Source organism: Pristiophorus japonicus, chromosome 31 (genome assembly GCF_044704955.1).
Source record: "Pristiophorus japonicus isolate sPriJap1 chromosome 31, sPriJap1.hap1, whole genome shotgun sequence".
Lineage (NCBI taxonomy): Eukaryota > Metazoa > Chordata > Chondrichthyes > Pristiophoridae > Pristiophorus > Pristiophorus japonicus.
Window position 1 is genome coordinate 10,166,978 of NC_092007.1, and position 22,046 is coordinate 10,189,023.

General features: G+C 55.6%; 1 protein-coding gene across 1 annotated transcript in view; it reads right to left on the bottom strand.

Annotated features, from left to right (window-relative positions):
- Window positions 1-4,205: 4,205 nt before the first annotated feature.
- smg9 (SMG9 nonsense mediated mRNA decay factor) overlaps window positions 4,206-22,046 on the bottom strand; it is a 46,933-nt gene continuing 29,092 nt past the window's right edge. Inside the window, exons 10-14 of the mRNA XM_070868898.1 lie at window positions 21,282-21,388; window positions 17,945-18,052; window positions 15,414-15,539; window positions 7,214-7,358; window positions 4,206-5,078 (exon numbers count right to left, since the gene is read on the bottom strand). Of these exons, the coding sequence (XP_070724999.1) occupies window positions 5,000-5,078; window positions 7,214-7,358; window positions 15,414-15,539; window positions 17,945-18,052; window positions 21,282-21,388 (565 nt within the window). The 3' untranslated portion in view covers window positions 4,206-4,999. The remainder of the gene's footprint in view (window positions 5,079-7,213; window positions 7,359-15,413; window positions 15,540-17,944; window positions 18,053-21,281; window positions 21,389-22,046) is intronic.

The following is a 22,046-nucleotide window of genomic DNA, read 5'->3' on the forward strand; positions in this document are numbered from 1 at the left end:
CCGTGCAGCAGAGTTGGTCTCCAGTCGTCCTGGTTAACCCTTGCCACAGGACCAAGACCTCGCTCTGTCAAGCCCGTGTGGTGGCTGGTGTGCAACGGTCACCCCGCGTTAAAAAAATCCACCCACAGACATCTTCCACCCTTCAGGATGTAGTTCAGGATCTGGAATATCAGGTCCTTCATTGAAACACCTGTGAACTCATCCCTTTATGGTGTGAAAGCAAGTGATCCTCGCTTCGAGGGACTGCCTAATACTATACTATAACTGTAGCAAGACTTCCCTGCTTTTATACTCCATCCACCTTTGCAATAAAGCCCAAGATACCATTGGCCTTCCTGATCACTTGCTTCACCCGACTGCACCTTTCACTCGAACCGAGACTTGAACCTTCCTCGCTTCTTGTCAGCCGTGATCCAAACATGGCGGCTCAGTCATTGGCCCAGAAATCCCGGCCTCCGCGGGTCTGTACGGAGTGTCTACAAAGCACGTGCACTGAAAACCGGCTTTTCCGATCTGGCGAGCCTGGAGCTGGACAGATCCTCCGCATCTCGGGAGCAAGGACCTTTGCACGGGCAAGAGTGTGGGGTTTACCCATATCTTACCCGGCCAACGTCCTCAAAACTCTTGCGCCTGAAAAAGCAGGCGTTTAGCCGACTTTTACAGCCGTAAGAGTTTAAAAACACACACAAATATAATTAAATTACATTTTAAAAACTTTTTATTGTTAAAAACTTTGCCCACAAAGGTAAGTTTATTTTTAACCCCAATTACAAAATTTTTTTTTAAAAAAAGGGGAAAATGTTTTTTTCTAAGGCATTTATTAACTTTAATTTCAATTAATTTTAATTATGTGAGGTCTGTTTTTTATTTTTTTTATGAGTGTGTGTTTGGGTTTTTTTCCCCATTAATAGCAATGAGAACTGGTAGATACGGAGTTCCCGTTGCTATTAACGGGAAAGCTGTATCTGATTGGTTGAGCAGTCACACATGACCCCCCCCCCCCCCACTGGAATCCCACGCTCCTCCGGGACCATCGGGTACTTTCGTAGAAATGTTTCAGGTCGGAGGCAATTGCCGCGGGAAGCCTCCGACCCCAATTGTCTTCCAGCGTTTTTTTGGGAGATCCAATTGTTTTGGTTGAAACACCCCAGATTCCGAGGGGGATTGATAGGGTAGATACAGGGAGGGGGTTTCCCCCCCGGGGCTGGGGAGTCTAGAACCAGGGGTCACACAGTCTCAGGATAAGGGGTCGATCATTGAGGACTGAGATGAGGAGGAATTTCTTCACTCAGAGGGGGGTGAATCTTTGGAATTCTCTGCCCCAGAGGGCTGTCATTGGGTAAAGTCAAGGTTGGGATAGATTACATATTTGGACTCTGGAGGAATTAAGGGATATGCAGATCGGGCAGGAAAGTGTTGAGGTCGAAGATCAGCCGTGATCTCACTGAATGGCGGAGCAGGCTCGAGGGGCCGAATGGCCGACTCCTGCTCATAATTATTGTGTTGATTTTCTCTACATACGCGCACTCCCTCCCTCGCCCAGGCGCGCATGCTCCCTCGCCCTTTCTCCCTCGCCCAGGCGCGCATGCTCCCTCGCCCACTCTCCCTCGCCCAGGCGTGCATGCTCCCTCGCCCACTCTCCCACACTCCCTCGCCCACTCTCCCACGCTCCCTCGCCCACTCTCCCTCGCCCAGGCGCGCATGCTCCCTCGCCCACTCTCCCACACTCCCTCGCCCACTCTCCCTCGCCCAGGCGCGCATGCTCCCTCGCCCACTCTCCCACGCTCCCTCGCCCACTCTCCCACGCTCCCTCGCCCACTCTCCCTCGCCCAGGCGCGCATGCTCCCTCGCCCACTCTCCCACGCTCCCTCGCCCACTCTCCCTCGCCCACTCGCCCAGGCGCGCATGCTCCCTCGCCCACTCTCCCACGCTCCCTCGCCCACTCTCCCTCGCCCAGGCGCGCATGCTCCCTCGCCCACTCTCCCACGCTCCCTCGCCCACTTTCCCGCGCCCAGGCGCCCACTCTCCCGCGCCCACGTGCGGACTCTCCCTCGCCCAGGCGCGGACTCTCCCTCGCCCACTCTCCCTCGCCCAGGCGCGCGCACTCCCTCGCCCACTCTCCCGCGCCCGCACTCTCCCTCGCCCGCACTCTCCCTCGCCCGCACTCTCCCTCGCCCGCACTCTCCCTCGCCCAGGCGCCCACTCTCCCTCGCCCACTCGCGCACTCTCCCTCGCCCACTCGCGCACTCTCCCTCGCCCACTCGCGCACTCTCCCTCGCCCACGCGCGCACTCTCCCTCGCCCACGCGCGCACTCTCCCTCGCCCACTCTCCCTCGCCCAGGCGCGCGCACTCCCTCGCCCACTCTCCCGCGCCCATTCTCCCTCACCCACTCTCCCGCGCCCACTCTCCCTCGCCCGCACTCTCCCTCGCCCGCACTCTCCCTCGCCCGCACTCTCCCTCGCCCGCACTCTCCCTCGCCCAGGCGCCCACTCTCCCTCGCCCACTCGCGCACTCTCCCTCGCCCACTCGCGCACTCTCCCTCGCCCACTCGCGCACTCTCCCTCGCCCACGCGCGCACTCTCCCTCGCCCACTCTCCCTCTCACCCACTCTCCCTCGCCCACGTGCGCACTCTCCCTCGCCCACACTCTCCCTCGCCCAGGCGCGCATGCTCCCTCGCCCACTCTCCCACACTCCCTCGCCCACTCTCCCTCGCCCAGGCGTGCATGCTCCCTCGCCCACTCTCCCACGCTCCCTCGCCCACTCTCCCTCACCCACTCTCCCTCGCCCAGGCGCGCATGCTCCCTCGCCCACTCTCCCACGCTCCCTCGCCCACTCTCCCTCGCCCACTCTCCCACTCTCCCACGCTCCCTCGCCCAGGCGCGCATGCTCCCTCGCCCACTCTCCCACGCTCCCTCGCCCACTCTCCCTCGCCCAGGCGCGCATGCTCCCTCGCCCACTCTCCCGCGCTCCCTCGCCCACTTTCCCGCGCCCAGGCGCCCACTCTCCCGCGCCCACGTGCGCACTCTCCCTCGCCCAGGCGCGGACTCTCCCTCGCCCACTCTCCCTCGCCCAGGCGCGCGCACTCCCTCGCCCACTCTCCCGCGCCCGCACTCTCCCTCGCCCGCACTCTCCCTCGCCCGCACTCTCCCTCGCCCGCACTCTCCCTCGCCCGCACTCGCCCAGGCGCCCACTCTCCCTCGCCCACTCGCGCACTCTCCCTCGCCCACGCGCGCACTCTCCCTCGCCCACGCGCGCACTCTCCCTCGCCCACGCGCGCACTCTCCCTCGCCCACGCGCGCACTCTCCCTCTCCCACTCTCCCTCGCCCAGGCGCGCGCACTCCCTCGCCCACTCTCCCGCGCCCATTCTCCCTCGCCCACTCTCCCGCGCCCACTCTCCCGCGCCCACTCTCCCTCGCCCGCACTCTCCCTCGCCCGCACTCTCCCTCGCCCGCACTCTCCCTCGCCCAGGCGCCCACTCTCCCTCGCCCACTCGCGCACTCTCCCTCGCCCACTCGCGCACTCTCCCTCGCCCACTCGCGCACTCTCCCTCGCCCACGCGCGCACTCTCCCTCGCCCACTCTCCCTCTCACCCACTCTCCCTCGCCCACGTGCGCACTCTCCCTCGCCCACACTCTCCCTCGCCCGGGCGCACACTCTCCCTCGCCTGGGCGCGCACTCTCCCTCGCCCACTCTCCCTCGCCCAGGCGCGCACTCTCCCTCGCCCACTCTCCCTCGCACTCTACCTCGCCCACTCTCCCTCGCCCAGGCGCCCACTCTCCCTCGCCCAGGCGCCCACTCTCCCTCGCCCAGGCGCCCACTCGCCCTCGCCCACTCTCCCTCGCCCACGCTCCCTCGCCCACGCACCCACTCTCCCTCGCCCACTCTCCCTCGTCCAGTCGCGCACTCTCCCGCGCCCACGCGCGCACTCTCCCTCGCCCACTCTCCCTCGCCCAGGCGCGCACTCTCCCTCGCCCACGCGCACTACCCATCGCCCACTACTCCTCGCCCACGTGCCCACTCTCCCGCGCCCACTCTCCCTCGCGCACTCTCCCTCGCCCAGGCGCGCACTCTCCCTCGCCCACATGCGCACTGAAAGCGCAACCCAACTATGAACAACTTTAATGAGGCTAAACGGTTGAATTGCCAGAATCGGGAGCCTTTTCCTTCCCCCGTTACACGCGCAAGAAACAAAACTTTCACCGTTACAAAACGACAATTCAACTTTTAATTTGCTGGAACGTATAGCACACCCCTCCCCCACCCCCTGGCCCAGCCGTCGCAGGTTCCACCCAACGGATCACGTCCAGGGGACTCGTGACGAGAGACGGGCCAATGTGAACTGCAAGTGCTACCCAACGGGGAGCCCAATGATCACAACAAGTGGTGCGTTGCATCCAGTAACGGGAAAACGGCAAGGAAGGGGTTACAGAGCCGGAGTTGCAATTACACAAAGACAGCGTTCCCCCCCCCCCGCCCCACCCGGAACCCCCGCAGAGGTCCTGAGCACCATCACAAGGCCAACTACCTTCCAACTTCCCAAGTGGTGCCGCCTTCCAAACCATCGGCCCAAACTCAAGCCAAGCAGACAAGGCACTTCCCTCCACCCCTCCCCGAGCACAAGGTAAAGATGGCCAAGTATTCAAGCGGTTGTTGGCCAACTTGACACTCCGCGATTGGGGGAGGGGCAGGGGAGGACCTGAATCGATTAACACATCGCGCCCTGACCACCAGACTCCTGAAGTGCTCAGTTGGACCAGAATCGGCCTCAAGACGGCTCACTCCGACGGGGAAACGCACTTGGAAACAGGAAGGTTCGAACGGGAAGGGTGATACGTTGCAGTTGGGGGAACAGTCAAGGGGTTGCGCGCTGAGACAGCGGGACCTCAAATCGTGCCCCCCCGTTCCTCCTCGCCGCTGGAGGTGTCCCGACATCGGTGCTCTCTCGCCCTGTGCGAAGGCCGCCGGCTGCCAGCTGGTCGACGCGGAAAGGCGGGTCCTAGGACAAGAGGCGGCTGTACTCCGAGAGCGCCGAGGATTTCCGAACTCCATCCCAGATCCGCGCCGCGTAGTGAAACCTGAGGAAGCAACAAAGAGCAAGTTGCGAGTGTTTAGCCCCCGCCTTTCAGCACCACAGGACGCTCCCCCTCCAAAGCGCTTCCACGGCCGATTAAGTTATATTTCGAAGCGCGCAGTCGCCGTTTGTGCCAATTTGCGCACAGCAAGCTCCCATGGACAGCAATGTGATAGCAGACCGGTTCACCGGTTGTTTTGTGTGATGCTGGGTTGAGGGATAAATATTGGCCCAGTTTCACCGGGGAGAATTCCCGACTGCAACCGTGTCCATGGGATCTTTAACATCCACCTGAGAGGGCAGACGGGGCTTTGGTTTAACGTCTCATCTGAAAGATGGCACCTCCGACAGTGCGGCGCTCCCTCAGTACTGCCCCTCCGACAGTGCGGCGCTCCCTCAGTACTGCCCCTCCGACAGTGCGGCACTCCCTCAGTACTGCGCCTCCGACAGTGCGGTGCTCCCTCAGTACTGCCCCACCGACAGTGCGGTGCTCCCTCAGTACTGCCCCTCCGACAGTGCGGTGCTCCCTCAGTACTGCCCCTCCGACAGTGCGGCACTCCCTCAGTACTGCCCCTCCGACAGTGCGGCACTCCCTCAGTACTGCCCCCCCAACAGTGCGGTGCTCCCTCAGTACTGCCCCTCCGACAGTGCGGTGCTCCCTCAGTACTGCCCCTCCCACAGTGCGGTGCTCCCTCAGTACTGCCCCTCCGACAGTGCGGAGCTCCCTCAGTACTGCCCCTCCCACAGTGCGGCGCTCCCTCAGTACTGCCCCTCCGACAGTGAGGAGCTCCCTCAGTACTGCCCCTCCGACAGTGAGGAGCTCCCTCAGTACTGCCCCTCCGACAGTGCGGCGCTCCTTCAGTACTGCCCCTCCCACAGTGCGGCGCTCCCTCAGTACTGCCCCTCCCACAGTGCGGCACTCCCTCAGTACTGCCCCTCCGACAGTGCGGCACTCCCTCAGTACTGCCCCTCCCACAGTGCGGCACTCCCTCAGTACTGCCCCTCCGACAGTGCGGCACTCCCTCAGTACTGCCCCTCCGACAGTGCGGTGCTCCCTCAGTACTGCCCCCCCGACAGTGCGGTGCTCCCTCAGTACTGCCCCTCCGACAGTGCGGCACTCCCTCAGTACTGCCCCTCCCACAGTGCGGCACTCCCTCAGTACTGCCCCTCCGACAGTGCGGTGCTCCCTCAGTACTGCCCCTCCGACAGTGCGGCACTCCCTCAGTACTGCCCCTCCGACAGTGCGGCACTCCCTCAGTACTGCCCCTCCGACAGTGCGGCGCTCCTTCAGTACTGCCCCTCCCACAGTGCGGCGCTCCCTCAGTACTGCCCCTCCCACAGTGCGGCACTCCCTCAGTACTGACCCCCAGACAGTGCGGCGCTCCCTCAGTACTGCCCCTCCCACAGTGCGGCGCTCCCTCAGTACTGCCCCTCCCACAGTGCGGCACTCCCTCAGTACTGACCCCCAGACAGTGCGACGCTCCCTCAGTACTGACCCCCAGACAGTGCGGCGCTCCCTCAGTACTGCCCCTCCCACAGTGCGGCGCTCCCTCAGTACTGCCCCCCAGACAGTGCGGCGCTCCCTCAGTACTGCCCCTCCCACAGTGCGGCACTCCCTCAGTACTGACCCCCAGACAGTGCGGCGCTCCCTCAGTACTGCCCCTCCCACAGTGCGGCGCTCCCTCAGTACTGCCCCTCCCACAGTGCGGCACTCCCTCAGTACTGACCCCCAGACAGTGCGGCGCTCCCTCAGTACTGACCCCCAGACAGTGCGGCGCTCCCTCAGTACTGCCCCTCCCACAGTGCGGCGCTCCCTCAGTACTGACCCCCAGACAGTGCGGCGCTCCCTCAGTACTGACCCTCCCACAGTGCGGCACTCCCTCAGTACTGACCACCAGACAGTGCGGCGCTCCCTCAGTACTGACCCTCCCACAGTGCGGCGCTCCCTCAGTACTGCCCCTCCCACAGTGCGGCGCTCCCTCAGTACTGACCACCAGACAGTGCGGCGCTCCCTCAGTACCCCGAGCAGCGGAAGCAGCGTGCTACAGACAGGACCTGAGTGATCCCAGGACCCGGGCTGCGCTTGCGATCTGACCGAGGGGAGCTGGGGCGAGTTGAGTTGAGCTGAGCTGAGCCTACCAGTTTTTCTCGGTGAGGATGGTGTGAGATAGCTGGGGACGTGACAGGGACAGGATCAGGCTCCGCAGTTTGCTGACCAGCGACTGGAAGCTGGGGTGACCTTTGTAACCCGGGAGGTACGAGAACAGCGACAGCCCTCCAGCCCCTGTGGATGAAGCAAAACCCGACCGTTAGCAAGTAGCAGGAGAGAGAGAGACGCACTTCGCAGAACCGTCGCCACATTATCCCCCAACCCAGGGAATTAATGGGGAGAAGCGAGCCAATTCCTGTTTCACCTCCGGGACCCAGAGCCAATTCCGGCCCAGAGAGACAGCACGAAGATAAGGGACCCGTGTCCTAACTCGCACCCAGTCCCACTCACTCATCACCCCCTGTGCTCACTGACCCCGTGTCCTAACTCACACCGAGTCCCACTCACTCATCACCCCCTGTGCTCACTGCCCCGTGTCCTAACTCACACCGAGTCCCACTCACCCATCACCCCCTGTGCTCACTGCCCCGTGTCCTAACTCGCACCGAGTCCCACTCACTCATCACCCCCTGTGCTCACTGCCCCGTGTCCTAACTCACACCGAGTCCCACTCACCCATCACCTCCTGTGCTCACTGACCTACACTGGCTCCCGGTTAAGCAACACATCGATTTCAAAATTCTCATCCTGGTTTACAAATCCCTCCATATCCCTCGCCCCTCCCTATCTCTGTAATCTCCTCCACCCCGACACCCCTCCCTATCTCTGTAACCTCCTCCAGCCCCTACACCCCTCCCTATCTCTGTAACCTCCTCCAGCCCCTACACTCCTCCCTATCTCTGTAACCTCCTCCAGCCCCTACACCCCTCCCCATCTCTGTAACCACCTCCAGCCTAGACACCCTCCCTATCTCTGTAACCTCCTCCAGCCCCTACACCCCTCCCGTCTCTGTAATGTCCTCCAGCCCCTACACCTCCCCCTATCTCTGTAAACTGCTCCAGCCTCTACACCCCTCCCTATCTCTGTAACCTCCTCCAGCCCCACAAACCCCCGAGATGTCTGCACTCCTCTAATTCTGCCCTCCTGACCATCCCTGATTATAATCGCTCCACCATCGGTGGCCGTGCCTTCTGTTGCCTTGGCCCCAAAGCTCTGGAACTCCCTCCCTAAACCTCTCCGCCTTTCTCTCTCTCTTTCCTCTTTCAAGACGCTCCTTAAATCTGACCTTTTTGACCAATCTTTTGGTTACTTGCGCTAATTTCTACTTATCTGGCTCAGTGTCAGAATTATTTTTTGTCTTATAACACTGCTGTGATGCACCTAGGGACATTTCACTACGTTAAAGACGCTATATAAATACAAGTTGTTGTTGTAGAATGGTCACAGGAACAGGAGGAGGCCATTCGGCCCCTCGAACCCGTGCCCGCTCTCTGCAGGAGCACCTCAGCCAGTCCCACTCCCCCCGCGCTTTCCCCGGAGCCCGGCAAATCTCTCTCCTTCAGGGACTTGTCCAACTCCCTTTTGAAAGCCACGATTGAGTCTGCCTCCATCGCCCTCTCGGGCAGCGCGTCCCCGATCCTAACCACTCGCTGCGTAAAAAGGTTTATCCTCGTGTCGCCTTTCTGCCAATCGCCTTCAATCTGTGTCCCTCTGGTTCTCCACCCTTCCACCAATGGGGAACAGTTTCTCTCGATCCACTCTGTCCACATCCCCTCGTGATTCTGAACCCCTCGATCAAATCTCCTCTCAGCCACGCAGGCAACTATTAACAAATATGATATAATTGGGATTACGGAGACATGGCTCCAGGGTGACCCAAGGCTGGGAACCCAACATCCAGGGGTATTCATGTTGGATAGATACTGCCTCTCTCATTCTCTGACACTATGTGACAGGGGGAGTGTTGGTTAGATACTGACTCTGACATTCTCTGACACGGTGTGACAGATTCTGGTTGACAGGTGAGTGTTGGATGGACACTGCCACTTTCACTCTCTGATCCACTGACAGGCAAATATAGAATTAATATTGTGAGTGTCCGGTATGGGAGTGTGGATTTGACTGTATCTGTCCATCTCTGGTATGTGAATGAGGGTTTTACTCTGTCTGTCAGTTTTTCATCTGAGAGTGTGGGTTTTATCCTGTTCCTGTCAATTTCTGGTCATTGCCTGTGGGTTTCATTCTGCACCTTTCCATTCCCGGTGTGTGAGTGTGTGTTTTGTGCTGTATCTGTCCATCTCTGTTATGTGAATGTGAGCTCTACTCCATACCAGTCATTCTCCAGTATGTTAGTATTGTTTTACTGTGGACCACCAATTCCTGATAGAGTGTTCGTTTCACTTTCGAACTGTCAATTTGTGTTATGAAGGTGAGTTTTGTGCTGAATCTGTCGGTCTCTGGTAAATGAGTCTGAGTTTTTACTCGGTATCTATCTGTCTCCGGTATGTGAGTGTGGGCCTTTCTCTCTATCTCTCCATTTCTGTTGTGGGAGCTTGGGTTTTATTTTGTACCCATCAAGTCCTGATATGTGTGTGTGGGCCTTACTCTATAACTGCCAGTTTCTGCTCGATTGAGTGGGCTTTCCTTTGTACCTGTCAATTACTGGTAAGTGAGTCTTGCCATTTCATTGTATCTGTCAATTTATGTTATGGGAATATGGATTTTAATATGTCAGCCTCTGATGTGCGAGTGTGGGTTTTATACTGTATCTCTCAGTCTCTGATATGCGAGTGTGTGTATTATTCTGTGCCGGACAGGTTTTGGTATGTGTGTGGGGGCTTTAAGCTGTGTGTCTAAGTTTCTGGTATGTTAGTCTGCCTTTAATTTAGTCTACGTGGTTTTATGTTTTACACTGTGCCTGTCAGTTTCTGGCAAGTGAGTGTGGGTGCTTAATGTACCTGTCAGTGTGATCTGTTTCAATGGTGAAACAGCGTGTGATTATACTGCTCCGTGTGGCTGTAAGATTCACAATGTAACTCTTGTACTGTGGATCACTGTGGGACTGACAGCTTCTGCTGCCTGTGACAATAGGATTGAGGCCAGTTCTGTGTCTCTGCGCTCTGTGAGTGACAATCGACTTACTGTGTGTGAGAAGGAGCTGTCTGCACTGTTCCTTGTGTTCCAGGTGGAGGAAAGATCACATTTGTTCAGGCTGGTTGAGGAATTTTGATCTCAGAATAATAATACGGGAACATTATTAGTTCTAAGATTATGGATGCGGAGAGAATATGATATATCTGAGGGAGTGACAAGGTATCGCTCGATCACAAGCAACATGGTTCTGGAGAACTCAATGCATGGGAACAATATAACCCTTCTTTAAAATATCTTTTCCCACACCCCTCTCCTGGTGCCTGCAATAGATGCATTTTGTGAAACTCCCCACATCCTCACTGTCAGGCTGTGTTTCCACTGCTCACTGCCCAAGAACAACAGACACAGTGAGATTGGAACTGAATCAGGAACATTCACTGCTGATTTGGGGAAAGAAAGCAGCAATGATTTGAAAGAGCGAGGTGATTTACTTTCTCTGTTACCTTACACTGTCCACCACACAGCCCGAGAATGGCCTCTCCCTTTCCCCACTCACACCATGTTCCGGAACTAGTTCCTGCTCCACTCTGCCTCTTACACACAGCCCCCGAAGGAACTAAACCAGGAACGTTCACTACTGGTTTGGAGAGAGAAAGCAGCAGATTGTAAATAGCAGATTCTGCCCATTCTGTCTCTCTTACCCTGGACACACGCTGTCCACACACAGCCCGAGAATGGCCTCTCCCTTCCCTCCCCCACTCACACCACGCACTGACACTGGTTCTTGCTCCACTCTGCCTCTTACACACAGCCCCCCGACTCCCCCTGAACTCCCCCCGGTCTCTGAGCCCATCTGCGGACACGCTCCCAAAGCGCTGCGCTGCTGTAAAGAGGCTGCTGCTCGCTGCCTTACCCCGGGGCCGCGGTGTCACCATTCCCGGCTGTTTGAAACCATCTTCTTCCACTCACTGAGTGAATGGCGATCACAGGCAGTGCTGGGGGAGGGGAGGGTGCATGCGCTCTTCTGCTCACTGGGAATCGACACAGGGGGCGGGGCTGAACCGTGCATGCACAGCTCTCTGTATTAATTCAATCTGTAAAAATCAAAGTGCACATTCCCCTATTTACTTTGATCAGAATCTGAGCAAAGGAACTGGGCCTGGGGGGAAAGGACAGAGAATGATTAAAGCTGGGAGCCATGCCCCTTGGAGATGCTCAATTTGGGATCATTCCGTGCAGGGTGTTTCTCTCCGTGAGCCCGTCTTCACAAAGCAATCCTGCAGAAACATCGGAGGAACGAGGGAGTGGGAGTGTTTGCTGGGACCGTGCAGGGGTTAATATCCGACAGAAACAGTCCAAGATCAGTTTAGTTAGAGCAAAACACTCGGTCACTGAGAGTAATACCGAAGTGAATAATCAAGCGGCTATAGAGATGGAGGGAGGAACTTAATACAATCACTATCACTAACGAAGTATTACTCGCTAAAATAATGGGACTATAGGTGGACAAGTCACCTGGACCAGATCACTTACATCCTAGGGTCTTAAGAGAAATGGCTGGAGAGAACGTGGATACATTGGGTGTAATTTACCAAAATTCCCTGGATTCTGGGGTGGTCCCAGCAGATTGGAAAACTGCAAATGTAACGCCTCTATTTAAAAAAGGAGGCAGACAAAAAGCAGGAAACTACAGACCAGTTAGCCTAACATCTGTCATTGGGAAAATGCTGGAGTCCATTATTAAGGAAGCAGTAGTGGGACATTTAGCAAAGCATGATTCAATCCAGCAGAGTCAGTATGGCTTTATGAAAGGGAAATCATTTTTGACAAATTTGCTGGAGTTCTTTGAGGATGTAACGAACCGGGTGGATAAGGGGGAACCGGTGGATGTGATGTATTTGTATTTCCAGAAGGCATTTGATAAGCTGCCACATAAAAGGTTACTGCACAAGATAAAAGCTCACTCGGTTGGGGGCAGTATATTAGCGTGGATAGAGGATAGGTTAACGAACAGAAAACAGAAAGTTGGGATAAACTGGAGAAATATCACCAACAATGTCTCCGCAAGAGCCTGCAAATCCCCTGGGAGGACAGACGCACCAACGTTAGCGTCCTCGACCAGGCCAACATCCCCAGCATCGAAGCACTGACCACACACTCGACCAGCTCCGCTGGGCAGGGCCACATTGTCCGCATGGCCCCCAGACACGAGACTCCCAAAGCAAGCGCTCTACTCGGAACTCCTTCACGGCAACCGAGCCAAAGGTGGGCAGAGGAAACGTTACAAGGGACCACCCTCAAAGCCTCTCTGATAAAGTGCAACACCCCCACCGACACCTGGGAGACCCTGGCCGCAGATCGCCCGAGGCGGAGAAAGTGCATCCGGGAGGGCGCTGAGCACCTCGAGTCTCGACGCCGAGTGCGTGAAGAGGCCAAGCGCAGGCAGCGGAAGGAGCGCGCGGCAAACCAGCCCCACCCACCCCCTCCCTCGAAAAATGTCTGTCCCACCTGTGACAGGGTCTGTGGCTCTCGTATTGGACAGTTCAGCCGTCAAAGAGCTCACTTTGGGAGTGGAAGCAAGTCTTCCTCGATTCCGAGGGACTGTCTATGATGATGATGATAATAATTTAGGGCGGAGAACAAAGGTCACGCGCTCTCCTCTGCATCGAAACCTTTGCGACATCCCAAAGTCATGATAGGCGCTATATAAATGCAAGTTTGTTCCAGCCGTAGCTCAGTGGGTAGCATGCTCTCTCAACATGGAGCCAGAAGGTTGTGGATCTGAGTCCAACTCCAGGGACCAGAGCAAATAAATCTAGGCTGGCACTCCCAGTGCAGTACCGAGGGAGTGCTGCACTGTCGGAGGGGCAGTACCGAGGGAGTGCTGCACTGTCGGAGGGGCAGTACCGAGGGAGCACCGCACTGTCGGAGGGGCAGTACTGAGGGAGTGCTGCACTGTCGGAGGGGCAGTACCGAGGGAGTGCTGCACTGTCGGAGGGGCAGTACTGAGGGAGCACCGCACTGTCGGAGGGGCAGTACTGAGGGAGCCCCGCACTGTCGGAGGGGCGGTACTGAGGGAGCACCGCACTGTCGGAGGGGCGGTACTGAGGGAGCGCCGCACTGTCGGAGGGGCAGTACTGAGGGAGCGCCGCACTGTCGGAGGGGCGGTACTGAGGGAGCGCCGCACTGTCGGAGGGGCAGTACTGAGGGAGCGCCGCACTGTCGGAGGGGCAGTACTGAGGGAGCGCCACACTGTCGGAGGGACAGTACTGAGGGAGTGGTGATTGTGGTGTTCATTGTATGTTTGTGGAGTATGGGAGGGGAGGCTACTGTGGAACTAATGGTGAACTTGTGTGTGGCTGGCTCTGCTCTCGCTGTGAGGTGCCAATGAATTTATTGTTTACTGAGTCTGCAACAACATGTCAGAAAGTGACAGTCTGTACTGATTTTTTTTGCTGCTGTGTTATCCTTGGCTTCCTGCTCCCTATTTTCAATTAGCCTGAAGGGAGTAGGAACTTTGTTCACACGTTCCTGTGTCAGAGTATTGCAAACCGCTTTGGAAACTTCGACAGCAACTTGCTATGAAAGTGACAGTGCTCTTCTTCCATATACTGGCCGTGGGATCGCTCATATCCACTCAGACAGCGCCTCAGTTTAACGTCTCATCTAAAAGACGGCCCCTCCGACAGTACGGCACTCCCTCAGTACTGCCCCTCCGACAGTGCGGCGCTCCCTCAGTACTGCCCCTCCGACAGTGCGGCGCTCCCTCAGTACTGCCCCTCCGACAGTGCGGGGCTCCCTCAGTACTGCCCCTCCGACAGTGCAGTGCTCCCTCAGTACTGCCCCTCCGACAGTGCGGCACTCCCTCAGTACTGCCCCTCCGACAGTGCGGGGCTCCCTCAGTACTGCCCCTCCGACAGTGCGGCGCTCCCTCAGTACTGCCCCTCCGACAGTGCGGCGCTCCCTCAGTACTGCCCCTCTGACAGTGCGGCGCTCCCTCAGTACTGCCTCTCCGACAGTGCGGCGCTCCCTCAGTACTGCCCCTCCGACAGTGCGGCACTCCCTAGTACTGACCCTCCGACAGTGCAGCGCTCCCTCAGTACTGCCCCTCCGACAGTGCGGCACTCCCTCAGTACTGCCCCTCCGACAGTGCGGCACTCCCTAGTACTGACCCTCCGACAGTGCGGCGCTCCCTCAGTACTGCCCCTCCGACAGTGCGGCACTCCCTAGTACTGACCCTCCGACAGTGCGGCGCTCCCTCAGTACTGCCTCTCCGACAGTGCGGCGCTCCCTCAGTACTGACCCTCCGACAGTGCGGCGCTCCCTCAGTACTGACCCTCCGACAGTGCGGCGCACCCTCAGTACTAACCCTCCGACAGTGCGGCGCTCCCTCAGTACTGCCCCTCCGACAGTGAGGCGTCACTCAGTACAGGCACTGGGAGTGTCAGCCTATATTTTCTGCCCAAGTCTCTGGAGTGGGGTGTGAACCCATGTCCTTATGGCTCACAGGCGATGGAGAGAGCGAGAGAGCTAAACCCACTGAGACACTGCTAAGTCCTCAGGCTTAAAGAATCCTCGATACAATAGGTCCACAGCACTGAGCTATCTCGCATCTTGCACTGAATGACAACGTAGTGTCAAGGGAGCTTTACTCTGTATCTAACCCCCTGTACCTGTACCTGCCCTGGGAGTGTTTGATGAGACAGTGTAGAGGGAGCTTTACTCTGTATCTAACCCCGTGCTGTACCTGCCCTGGGAGTGTTTGATGGGGACAGTGTAGAGGGAGCTTTACTCTGTATCTAACCCCCTGTACCTGCCCTGGGAGTGTTTGATGGGAAAGTGTAGAGGGAGCTTTACTCTGTGTCTAACCCCCTGTACCTGTACCTGCCCTGGGAGTGTTTGATGGGACAGTGTAGAGGGAGCTTTACTCTGTATCTAACCCCCTGTACCTGCCCTGGGAGTGTTTGATGGGACAGTGTAGAGGGAGCTTTACTCTGTATCTAACCCCGTGCTATACCTGCCCTGGGAGTGTTTGATGGGACAGTGTAGAGGGAGCTTTACTCTGTATCTAACCCCGTGCTGTACCTGCCCTGGGATTGTTTGGTGGGGACAGTGTAGAGGGAGCTTTCCTCTGTATCTAACCATGACCATTCCCCTCTTCACCCCCACTCTGAGTCGGGTTTGAACAGCCCTTACCGGCTCTGGATAGGTTCTCCTCCACCTCACTCTCCATCGCAGGAAGTAGGAACAGGTTGACCTCTGACTCGAGGAAGTCGCTGCTTAAACCGGGAAATATATTGCAGTCCAACATGGAGAGAGCACCTCGTGTAAGAACAGAGAGAGAAAACCCGATGTCAGAGAAATAAGCTCAACAAAGGCTGAAATTACCATTGTGCTGTCTCGGGCTAAAAGTGATTACAAAATTGGAGCACCGTGCACAGTTCTGGTCTTCATATACCTGGGTTAGACCACACTTGGAGCACTGTGTACAGTTCTGGTCTCCATATATATCTGGGTTGGACCACACTTGGAGCACTGTGCACAGTTCTGGTCTCCATATACCTGGGTTAGACCACACTTGGAGCACTGTGTACAGTTCTGGTCTCCATATACCTGGGTTGGACCACACTTGGAGCACTGTGCACAGTTCTGGTCTCCATATACCTGGGTTAGACCACACTTGGAGCACTGTGTACAGTTCTGGTCTCCATATACCTGGGTTGGACCACACTTGGAGCACCGTGTACAGTTCTGGTCTCCATATACTTGGGTTAGACCACACTTGGAGCACTGTGCACAGTTCTGGTCTCCATATACCTGGGTTAGACCATACTTGGAGCACTGTGCACAGTTCTGGTCGCCATATTATAGAAAGGATATAGAGGCATTGGGGAGGTTGCAAAACAGATTGACAAGGACGGCAGCAGAATTGAGAGACTTATCAGGAAGGATTGAACAGGCTGAAGGCGGCTGAAGGGTGAGCTAATAGAGGTCTTTAAAACGCTGAAAGGTTTTGATCGAGTGGATACAGAGAGAATGTTCCCACTTGTGGGAATGGCTTGACTCGAGGCCATCAATATAAGATCGCCAGCAAGGAATCCAATGGGGAAATCAGGAGAAACTTCTTTACCCAGAGAGCTCATGTTTCTTATGTATGTTCCCCTCAGCCTCCTGTGTTCCAAAGAAAACAACCCCAGCCTATGCAATCTTTCCTCCTTGCCAAAATTCTCCAGTGCGCAAACATCCTGGTCAATCTCCTCTGCACCCTCTCCAGTGCAATCACATCTTTCCTGTAATGTGGTGACCAGACTGCACGCAGTACTCCAGCTGTGGCTTAACCAGTGTTTTATACAGTTCAATTGTAACCTCCCCTACTCTTGTATTCTATGCCTTGGCCAATAAAGGCAAGTATTCCATATGCCTTCTCAACCACCTTATGTACCTGGCCTGCTCCTGCACTCCAAGTTCCCTTTGTTCCTCTACACTTGTCATTACAAAAGAACATCAGAAATAGGAGCAGGAGTCGGCCATTCGGCCCCTCGAGCCTGCTCCGCCATTTAATACCATCATGGCTGATCCGATCATGGACTCAGCTCCACTTCCCCGCCCGCTCCCCATAACCCATTATTGTTTCTGTCTTAAATATATTCAATGACCCAGCCTCCACAGCTCTCTGGGGCAGAGAATTCCACAGATTTACAACCCTCTGAGAGAAGAAATTTCTCCTCATCTCAGTTTTAAATGGGCGGCCCCTTATTCTAAGACCATGCCCCCTAGTTCTAGTCTTCCCCATCAGTGGAAACATCCTCTCTGCATCCACCTTGTCGAGCCCCCCTCATAATCTGATACGTTTCGATAAGATCACCTCTCCTTCTTCTGAATTCCAATGAGTAGAGGCCCAACCTACTCAATCTTTCCTCATAAGTCAACCCCTTCATCCCCGGAATCAACCGAGTGAACTTTCTCTGAACTGCCGTAAATATGGAAACCAAAACTGCACGCAGTACTCCAGGTGTGGCCTCACCAATACCCTGTATAACTGGAGCAAGACTTCCCTGCTTTTATACTCCATCCCCTCTGCAATAAAGGCCAAGATTCCATTGGCCTTCCTGATCACTTGCTGTACCTGCATACTATCCTTTTGTGTTTCATGCACAAGTACCCCCAGGTCCCGCTGTACTGCGGCACTTTGCAATCTTTCTCCATTTAAATTATAATCTGCCCATCTCCATCTTAAATGGGCCACCCCTTATCCTGAGACTATGTCCCCGAGTTCATCAACATTATCATAGGCGGTCCTTCGAAACGAGTCTGACTTGCTTCCTCGCCAAAAAGGGATGAGTTCACAGGTGTTTCAGTGAAGGACCTGATATTCCAGATCCTGAACTGCATCCGGAAGGGTGGAAGATGCCTGTGGGTGGATTGTTTTAACGTGGGGTGACCGTTGCACACCAGCCACCACACGGGGCTTGACAGAGCGAGGTCTCGGTCCAGGGGCAAGGGTTAACCAGGACGACTGGAGACCAGCTCTGCTGCACGGACCCAGTGCGCGCACATATCGCACACAGTGTGGGCTGGGCCCGTTGCAGCCCCTGGGCCCTCGCCTCTCCTGGGCCCCGGTCACGTCGCTCTGCAATACCCTGTACAGAAGAGCGCAGTGTCGGACTGACTGGGGTCAATGTCGCGGGAGAGCGGGTACGGTGTCTGATCACCGTGTGAAGAAATACCTTTATACTTGAGGTGGGAGTGCAGCATCAGCTTGTCAATGGCCGCATGCATCGTCTTGAGGTTGCGCGGGCAGAAGTCTTCACGGCTGGCTTTATTCTGCAGGAAGACTGTGGAGAAAGCGGGGGCCGGGGGGGGGGAGAAGAGTTAAACTGCTCTCTGGGGCAGAGAATTCCACAGATTCACGAGAAGAAATCCCTCCTCATCTCCGTCTTAAATGGACGGCCCCTTATTCTGAAACTATGCCCCCTAGTTCTAGATTCCCCCACCAGGGGGAAACATCCTCTCTGCATCTACCCTGCCCAGCCCCCCTCAGAATCTGATACGTTTCGATAAGATCACCTCTCATTCTTCCGAACTCCACTGGGTACAGGCCCCAACCTACTCAACCTTTCCTCATAAGACAACCCCCTCATCCCCAGAATCAACCGAGTGAACCTTCTCTGACCTGTTGTTTGCACACAGATTGTTGCTTCATCAACTGAACCTGACATGCATGTTAAGGAGAACTTCGATGTTATCACAACCACCCACTGAACTCTCGCAGTCCATACGCACATTCTGGAACGTCGCATCTCCCTCAGTCCTTCCTTTCCGAACATCGTTAAAGCCAAGCTTGGCATCAACAAGCCACTACGTTACTGTCTGGTTTTAAGAAAAGACAAAGGTATATGCCAGAGGCATGTTAATGAAGGATGTGATTGCACTCGAGAGGATGCAGAGATTTACGAGGATGTTGCCTGGACTGGAGAATTTTAGCTATGAGAGGTTGGAAAGGCTGGGGTTACATAAGAACTAGGAGCAGGAGTCGGCCATTCGGCCCCTCGAGCCTGCTCCGCCATTTAATACGATCATGGCTGATCTGATCGTGGACTCAGCTCCACTTCCCAGCCCGCCCCCTTATTCCCTTATCGTTTAAGAAAATGTCTATCTCTGTCTTAAATTTATTCAATGTCCCAGCCTCCACAGCTCTCTGGGGCAGAGAATTCCACAGATTTACAACCCTCAGAGAAGAAATTCCTCCTCATCTCAGTTTTAAATGGGCGGCCCCTTATTCTAAGATCATGCCCCCTAGTTCTAGTCTCCCCCATCAGTGGAAACATCCTCTCTGCATCCACCTTGTTGAGCCCCCTCGTAATCTGATACGTTTCGATAAGATCACCTCTCATTCTTCTGAATTCCAATGAGTAGAGGCCCAATCTACTCAACCTTTCCTCATAAGTCAACCCCCTCATCCCCGGAATCAACCGAGTGAACCTTCTCTGAACTGCCTCCAAAGCAAGTGTATCCTTTCGTAAATATGGAAACCAAAACTGCACGCAGTACTCCAGGTGTGGCCTCACCAATACCCTGTATAACTGTAGCAAGACTTTCCTGCTTTTACACTCCATCCCCTCTGCAATAAAGGCCAAGATACCATTGGCCTTCCTGATCACTTGCTGTACCTGCATACTATCCTTTTGTGTTTCATGCACAAGTACCCCCAGGTCCCGCTGTACTGCGGCACTTTGCAATCTTTCTCTATTTAAATAATAACTTGATTCGTTTCTGCCAAAGTGCATGACCTCACACTTTCCAACATTATACTCCATCTGCCAATTTTTTTCCAAGCACTTACCCTGTCTATGTCCTTTTGCAGATTTTTTTGTGTCCTCCTCACACATTGCTTTTCCTCCCATCTTTGTATCGTCAGCAAACTTGTCTACGTTACACTCAGTCCCTTCTTCCAAGTCGTTAATATAGATTGTAAATAGTTGGGGTCCCAGCACTGATCCCTGCGGCACCCCACTAGTTACTGGGATTGGCAACCAGAGAATGAACCATTTATCGTGACTCTCTGTTTTCTGTTAGTTCTCTGTTATTTTCTTTGGAACAGAGGAGGCTGAGGGGAGACCTGATTGAGGTGTATAAAATGATGAGGGGCCTGGATAGAGTGGATAGGAAGGACCTGGTTCCCTTGGCAGAGGGGTCAACAACCAGGGAGCAGAGATTGAAAGTAATTGGGGGGAGGTTTAGAGAGGATTTGAGGGGAAATGTCTTCACCCAGAAGGTGGTGGGCGTCTGGGGAGGAACTCACTGCCTGAAAGGGAGGTAGAGGCAGAAACCCTCACCACATTTAAAAAGTACCTGGATGTGCACCTGAAGTGCTGTAACCTACAGGGCTACGGACCCAGAGCGGGAAAGTGGGATTAGGCTGGGTAGCTCTTGGTCGGCCAGCATGGGATCGATGGGCCGAAATGGCCTCCCTCCGTACTGAAAATTTCTATGATCCGATGATGGGAAAAGGAACATTTTCCCGTTTCAGGAGCACAATGTCAGCATCATGCACTTTCAGGTCAGGTACATCACAGTTAAGACCGTTCGGCACTCTATACTACCTTATCAAACACTCCCAGGGCAGGTACAGCATAGGTTAGATACAGAGTAAAGCTCCCTCTACACTGTCCCATCAAAAACTCCCAGGGCAGGTACAGGGGGTTAGATACAGAGTAAAGCTCCCTCTGCACTGTCCCATCAAACACTCCCAGGGCAGGCACATGGGGTGAGATACAGAGTAAAGCTCCCTCTACACTGTCCCATCAAACACTCCCAGGGCAGGTACAGGGGGTTAGATACAGAGTAAAGCTCCCTCTACACTGTCCCATCAAACACTCCCAGGGCAGGTACAGGGGGTTAGATACAGAGTAAAGCTCCCTCTACACTGTCCCATCAAACACTCCCAGGGCAGGTACAGGGGGTTAGATACAGAGTAAAGCTCCCTCTACACTGTCCCATCAAACACTCCCAGGGCAGGTACAGGGGGTTAGATACAGAGTAAAGCTCCCTCTACACTGTCCCATCAAACACTCCCAGGGCAGGTACAGGGGGTTAGATACAGAGTAAAGCTCCCTCTACACTGTCCCATCAAACACTCCCAGGGCAGGTACAGGGGGTTAGATACAGAGTAAAGCTCCCTCTACACTGTCCCATCAAACACTCCCAGGGCAGGTACAGGTACAGGGGGTTATATACAGAGTAAAGCTCCCTCTACACTGTCCCATCAAACACTCCCAGGGCAGGTACAGCACGGGGTTAGATACAGAGTAAAGCTCCCTCTACAGTGTCCCATCAAACACTCCCAGATCGGCCATGATGGGACTGAATAGCTCGAAGAGGCTCGAGGGGCTGAACGGCCTCTAATCCAAATCGCAGCCCGTTGCCTAACCTGCTCCATTGCAGATTAAGCCCCCCGACTCTAAGAATGGGGCGGGGCGGGGGGGGAAAGAGGGGCAGAGCGAAACACGTGACGAGGGTGAGGCTCACAGTGGGGGGGGGAGGTCCGATCGCTCGCCACCTTACCGATGTTCGGGTAATATTCTGTGCCCTCGTCGGACCCCGGACCCCCGCTCGACTCGTGGCTGGGCGAGGGCGTGGAGGGCTTGAGCATCTCGGCCGTCTGAAGGAACCTGCGGGGGGGGGGGTTCGAAATCACAAAAATAAAACACTTGGGAGCTCGCTGGCGCAGTTCTGGTCGCCGCGTTGGACGAATGAGATGGAGATACCGGAGAGAAGATTGACAATTGCTGCTGCCAAGACAGCGAGATTTGTGGAATTGCGAATATTTACGGCACAGAAGGAGGCCATTCGGCCCCTCTTGTCCGTGCCGGCCGACAAAGAACATAAACACAAGAATTAGGTGCCGGCCATTCGGCCCCTCGAGCCTGCTCCGCCATTCAATGAGATCACGGCTGACCTTCGACCTCAACTCCACTTGACCGCCCGATCCTTCCATTCCCTTCGTAAAAGAGCTACCCAGCCTAATCCCACTTTCCCGCTCTGGGTCCGTAGCCCTGTAGGTTACAGCACTTCAAGTGCACATCCAGGTACTGTTTAAATGTGGTGAGGGTTTCTGCCTCTACCATCCTTTCAGGCCGTGAGTTCCACCCCAGACCCCCACCACCCTCTGGGTGAAGACATTTCCCCTCAAATCCCCTCTAAACCTCCCCCCCAATTACTTTCAATCTGTGCCCCCTGGTTGTTGACCCCTCTGCCAAGGGAAACAGGTCCTTCCGATCCACTCTATCCAGGCCCCTCATCATTTTATACACCTCAATCAGGTCTCCC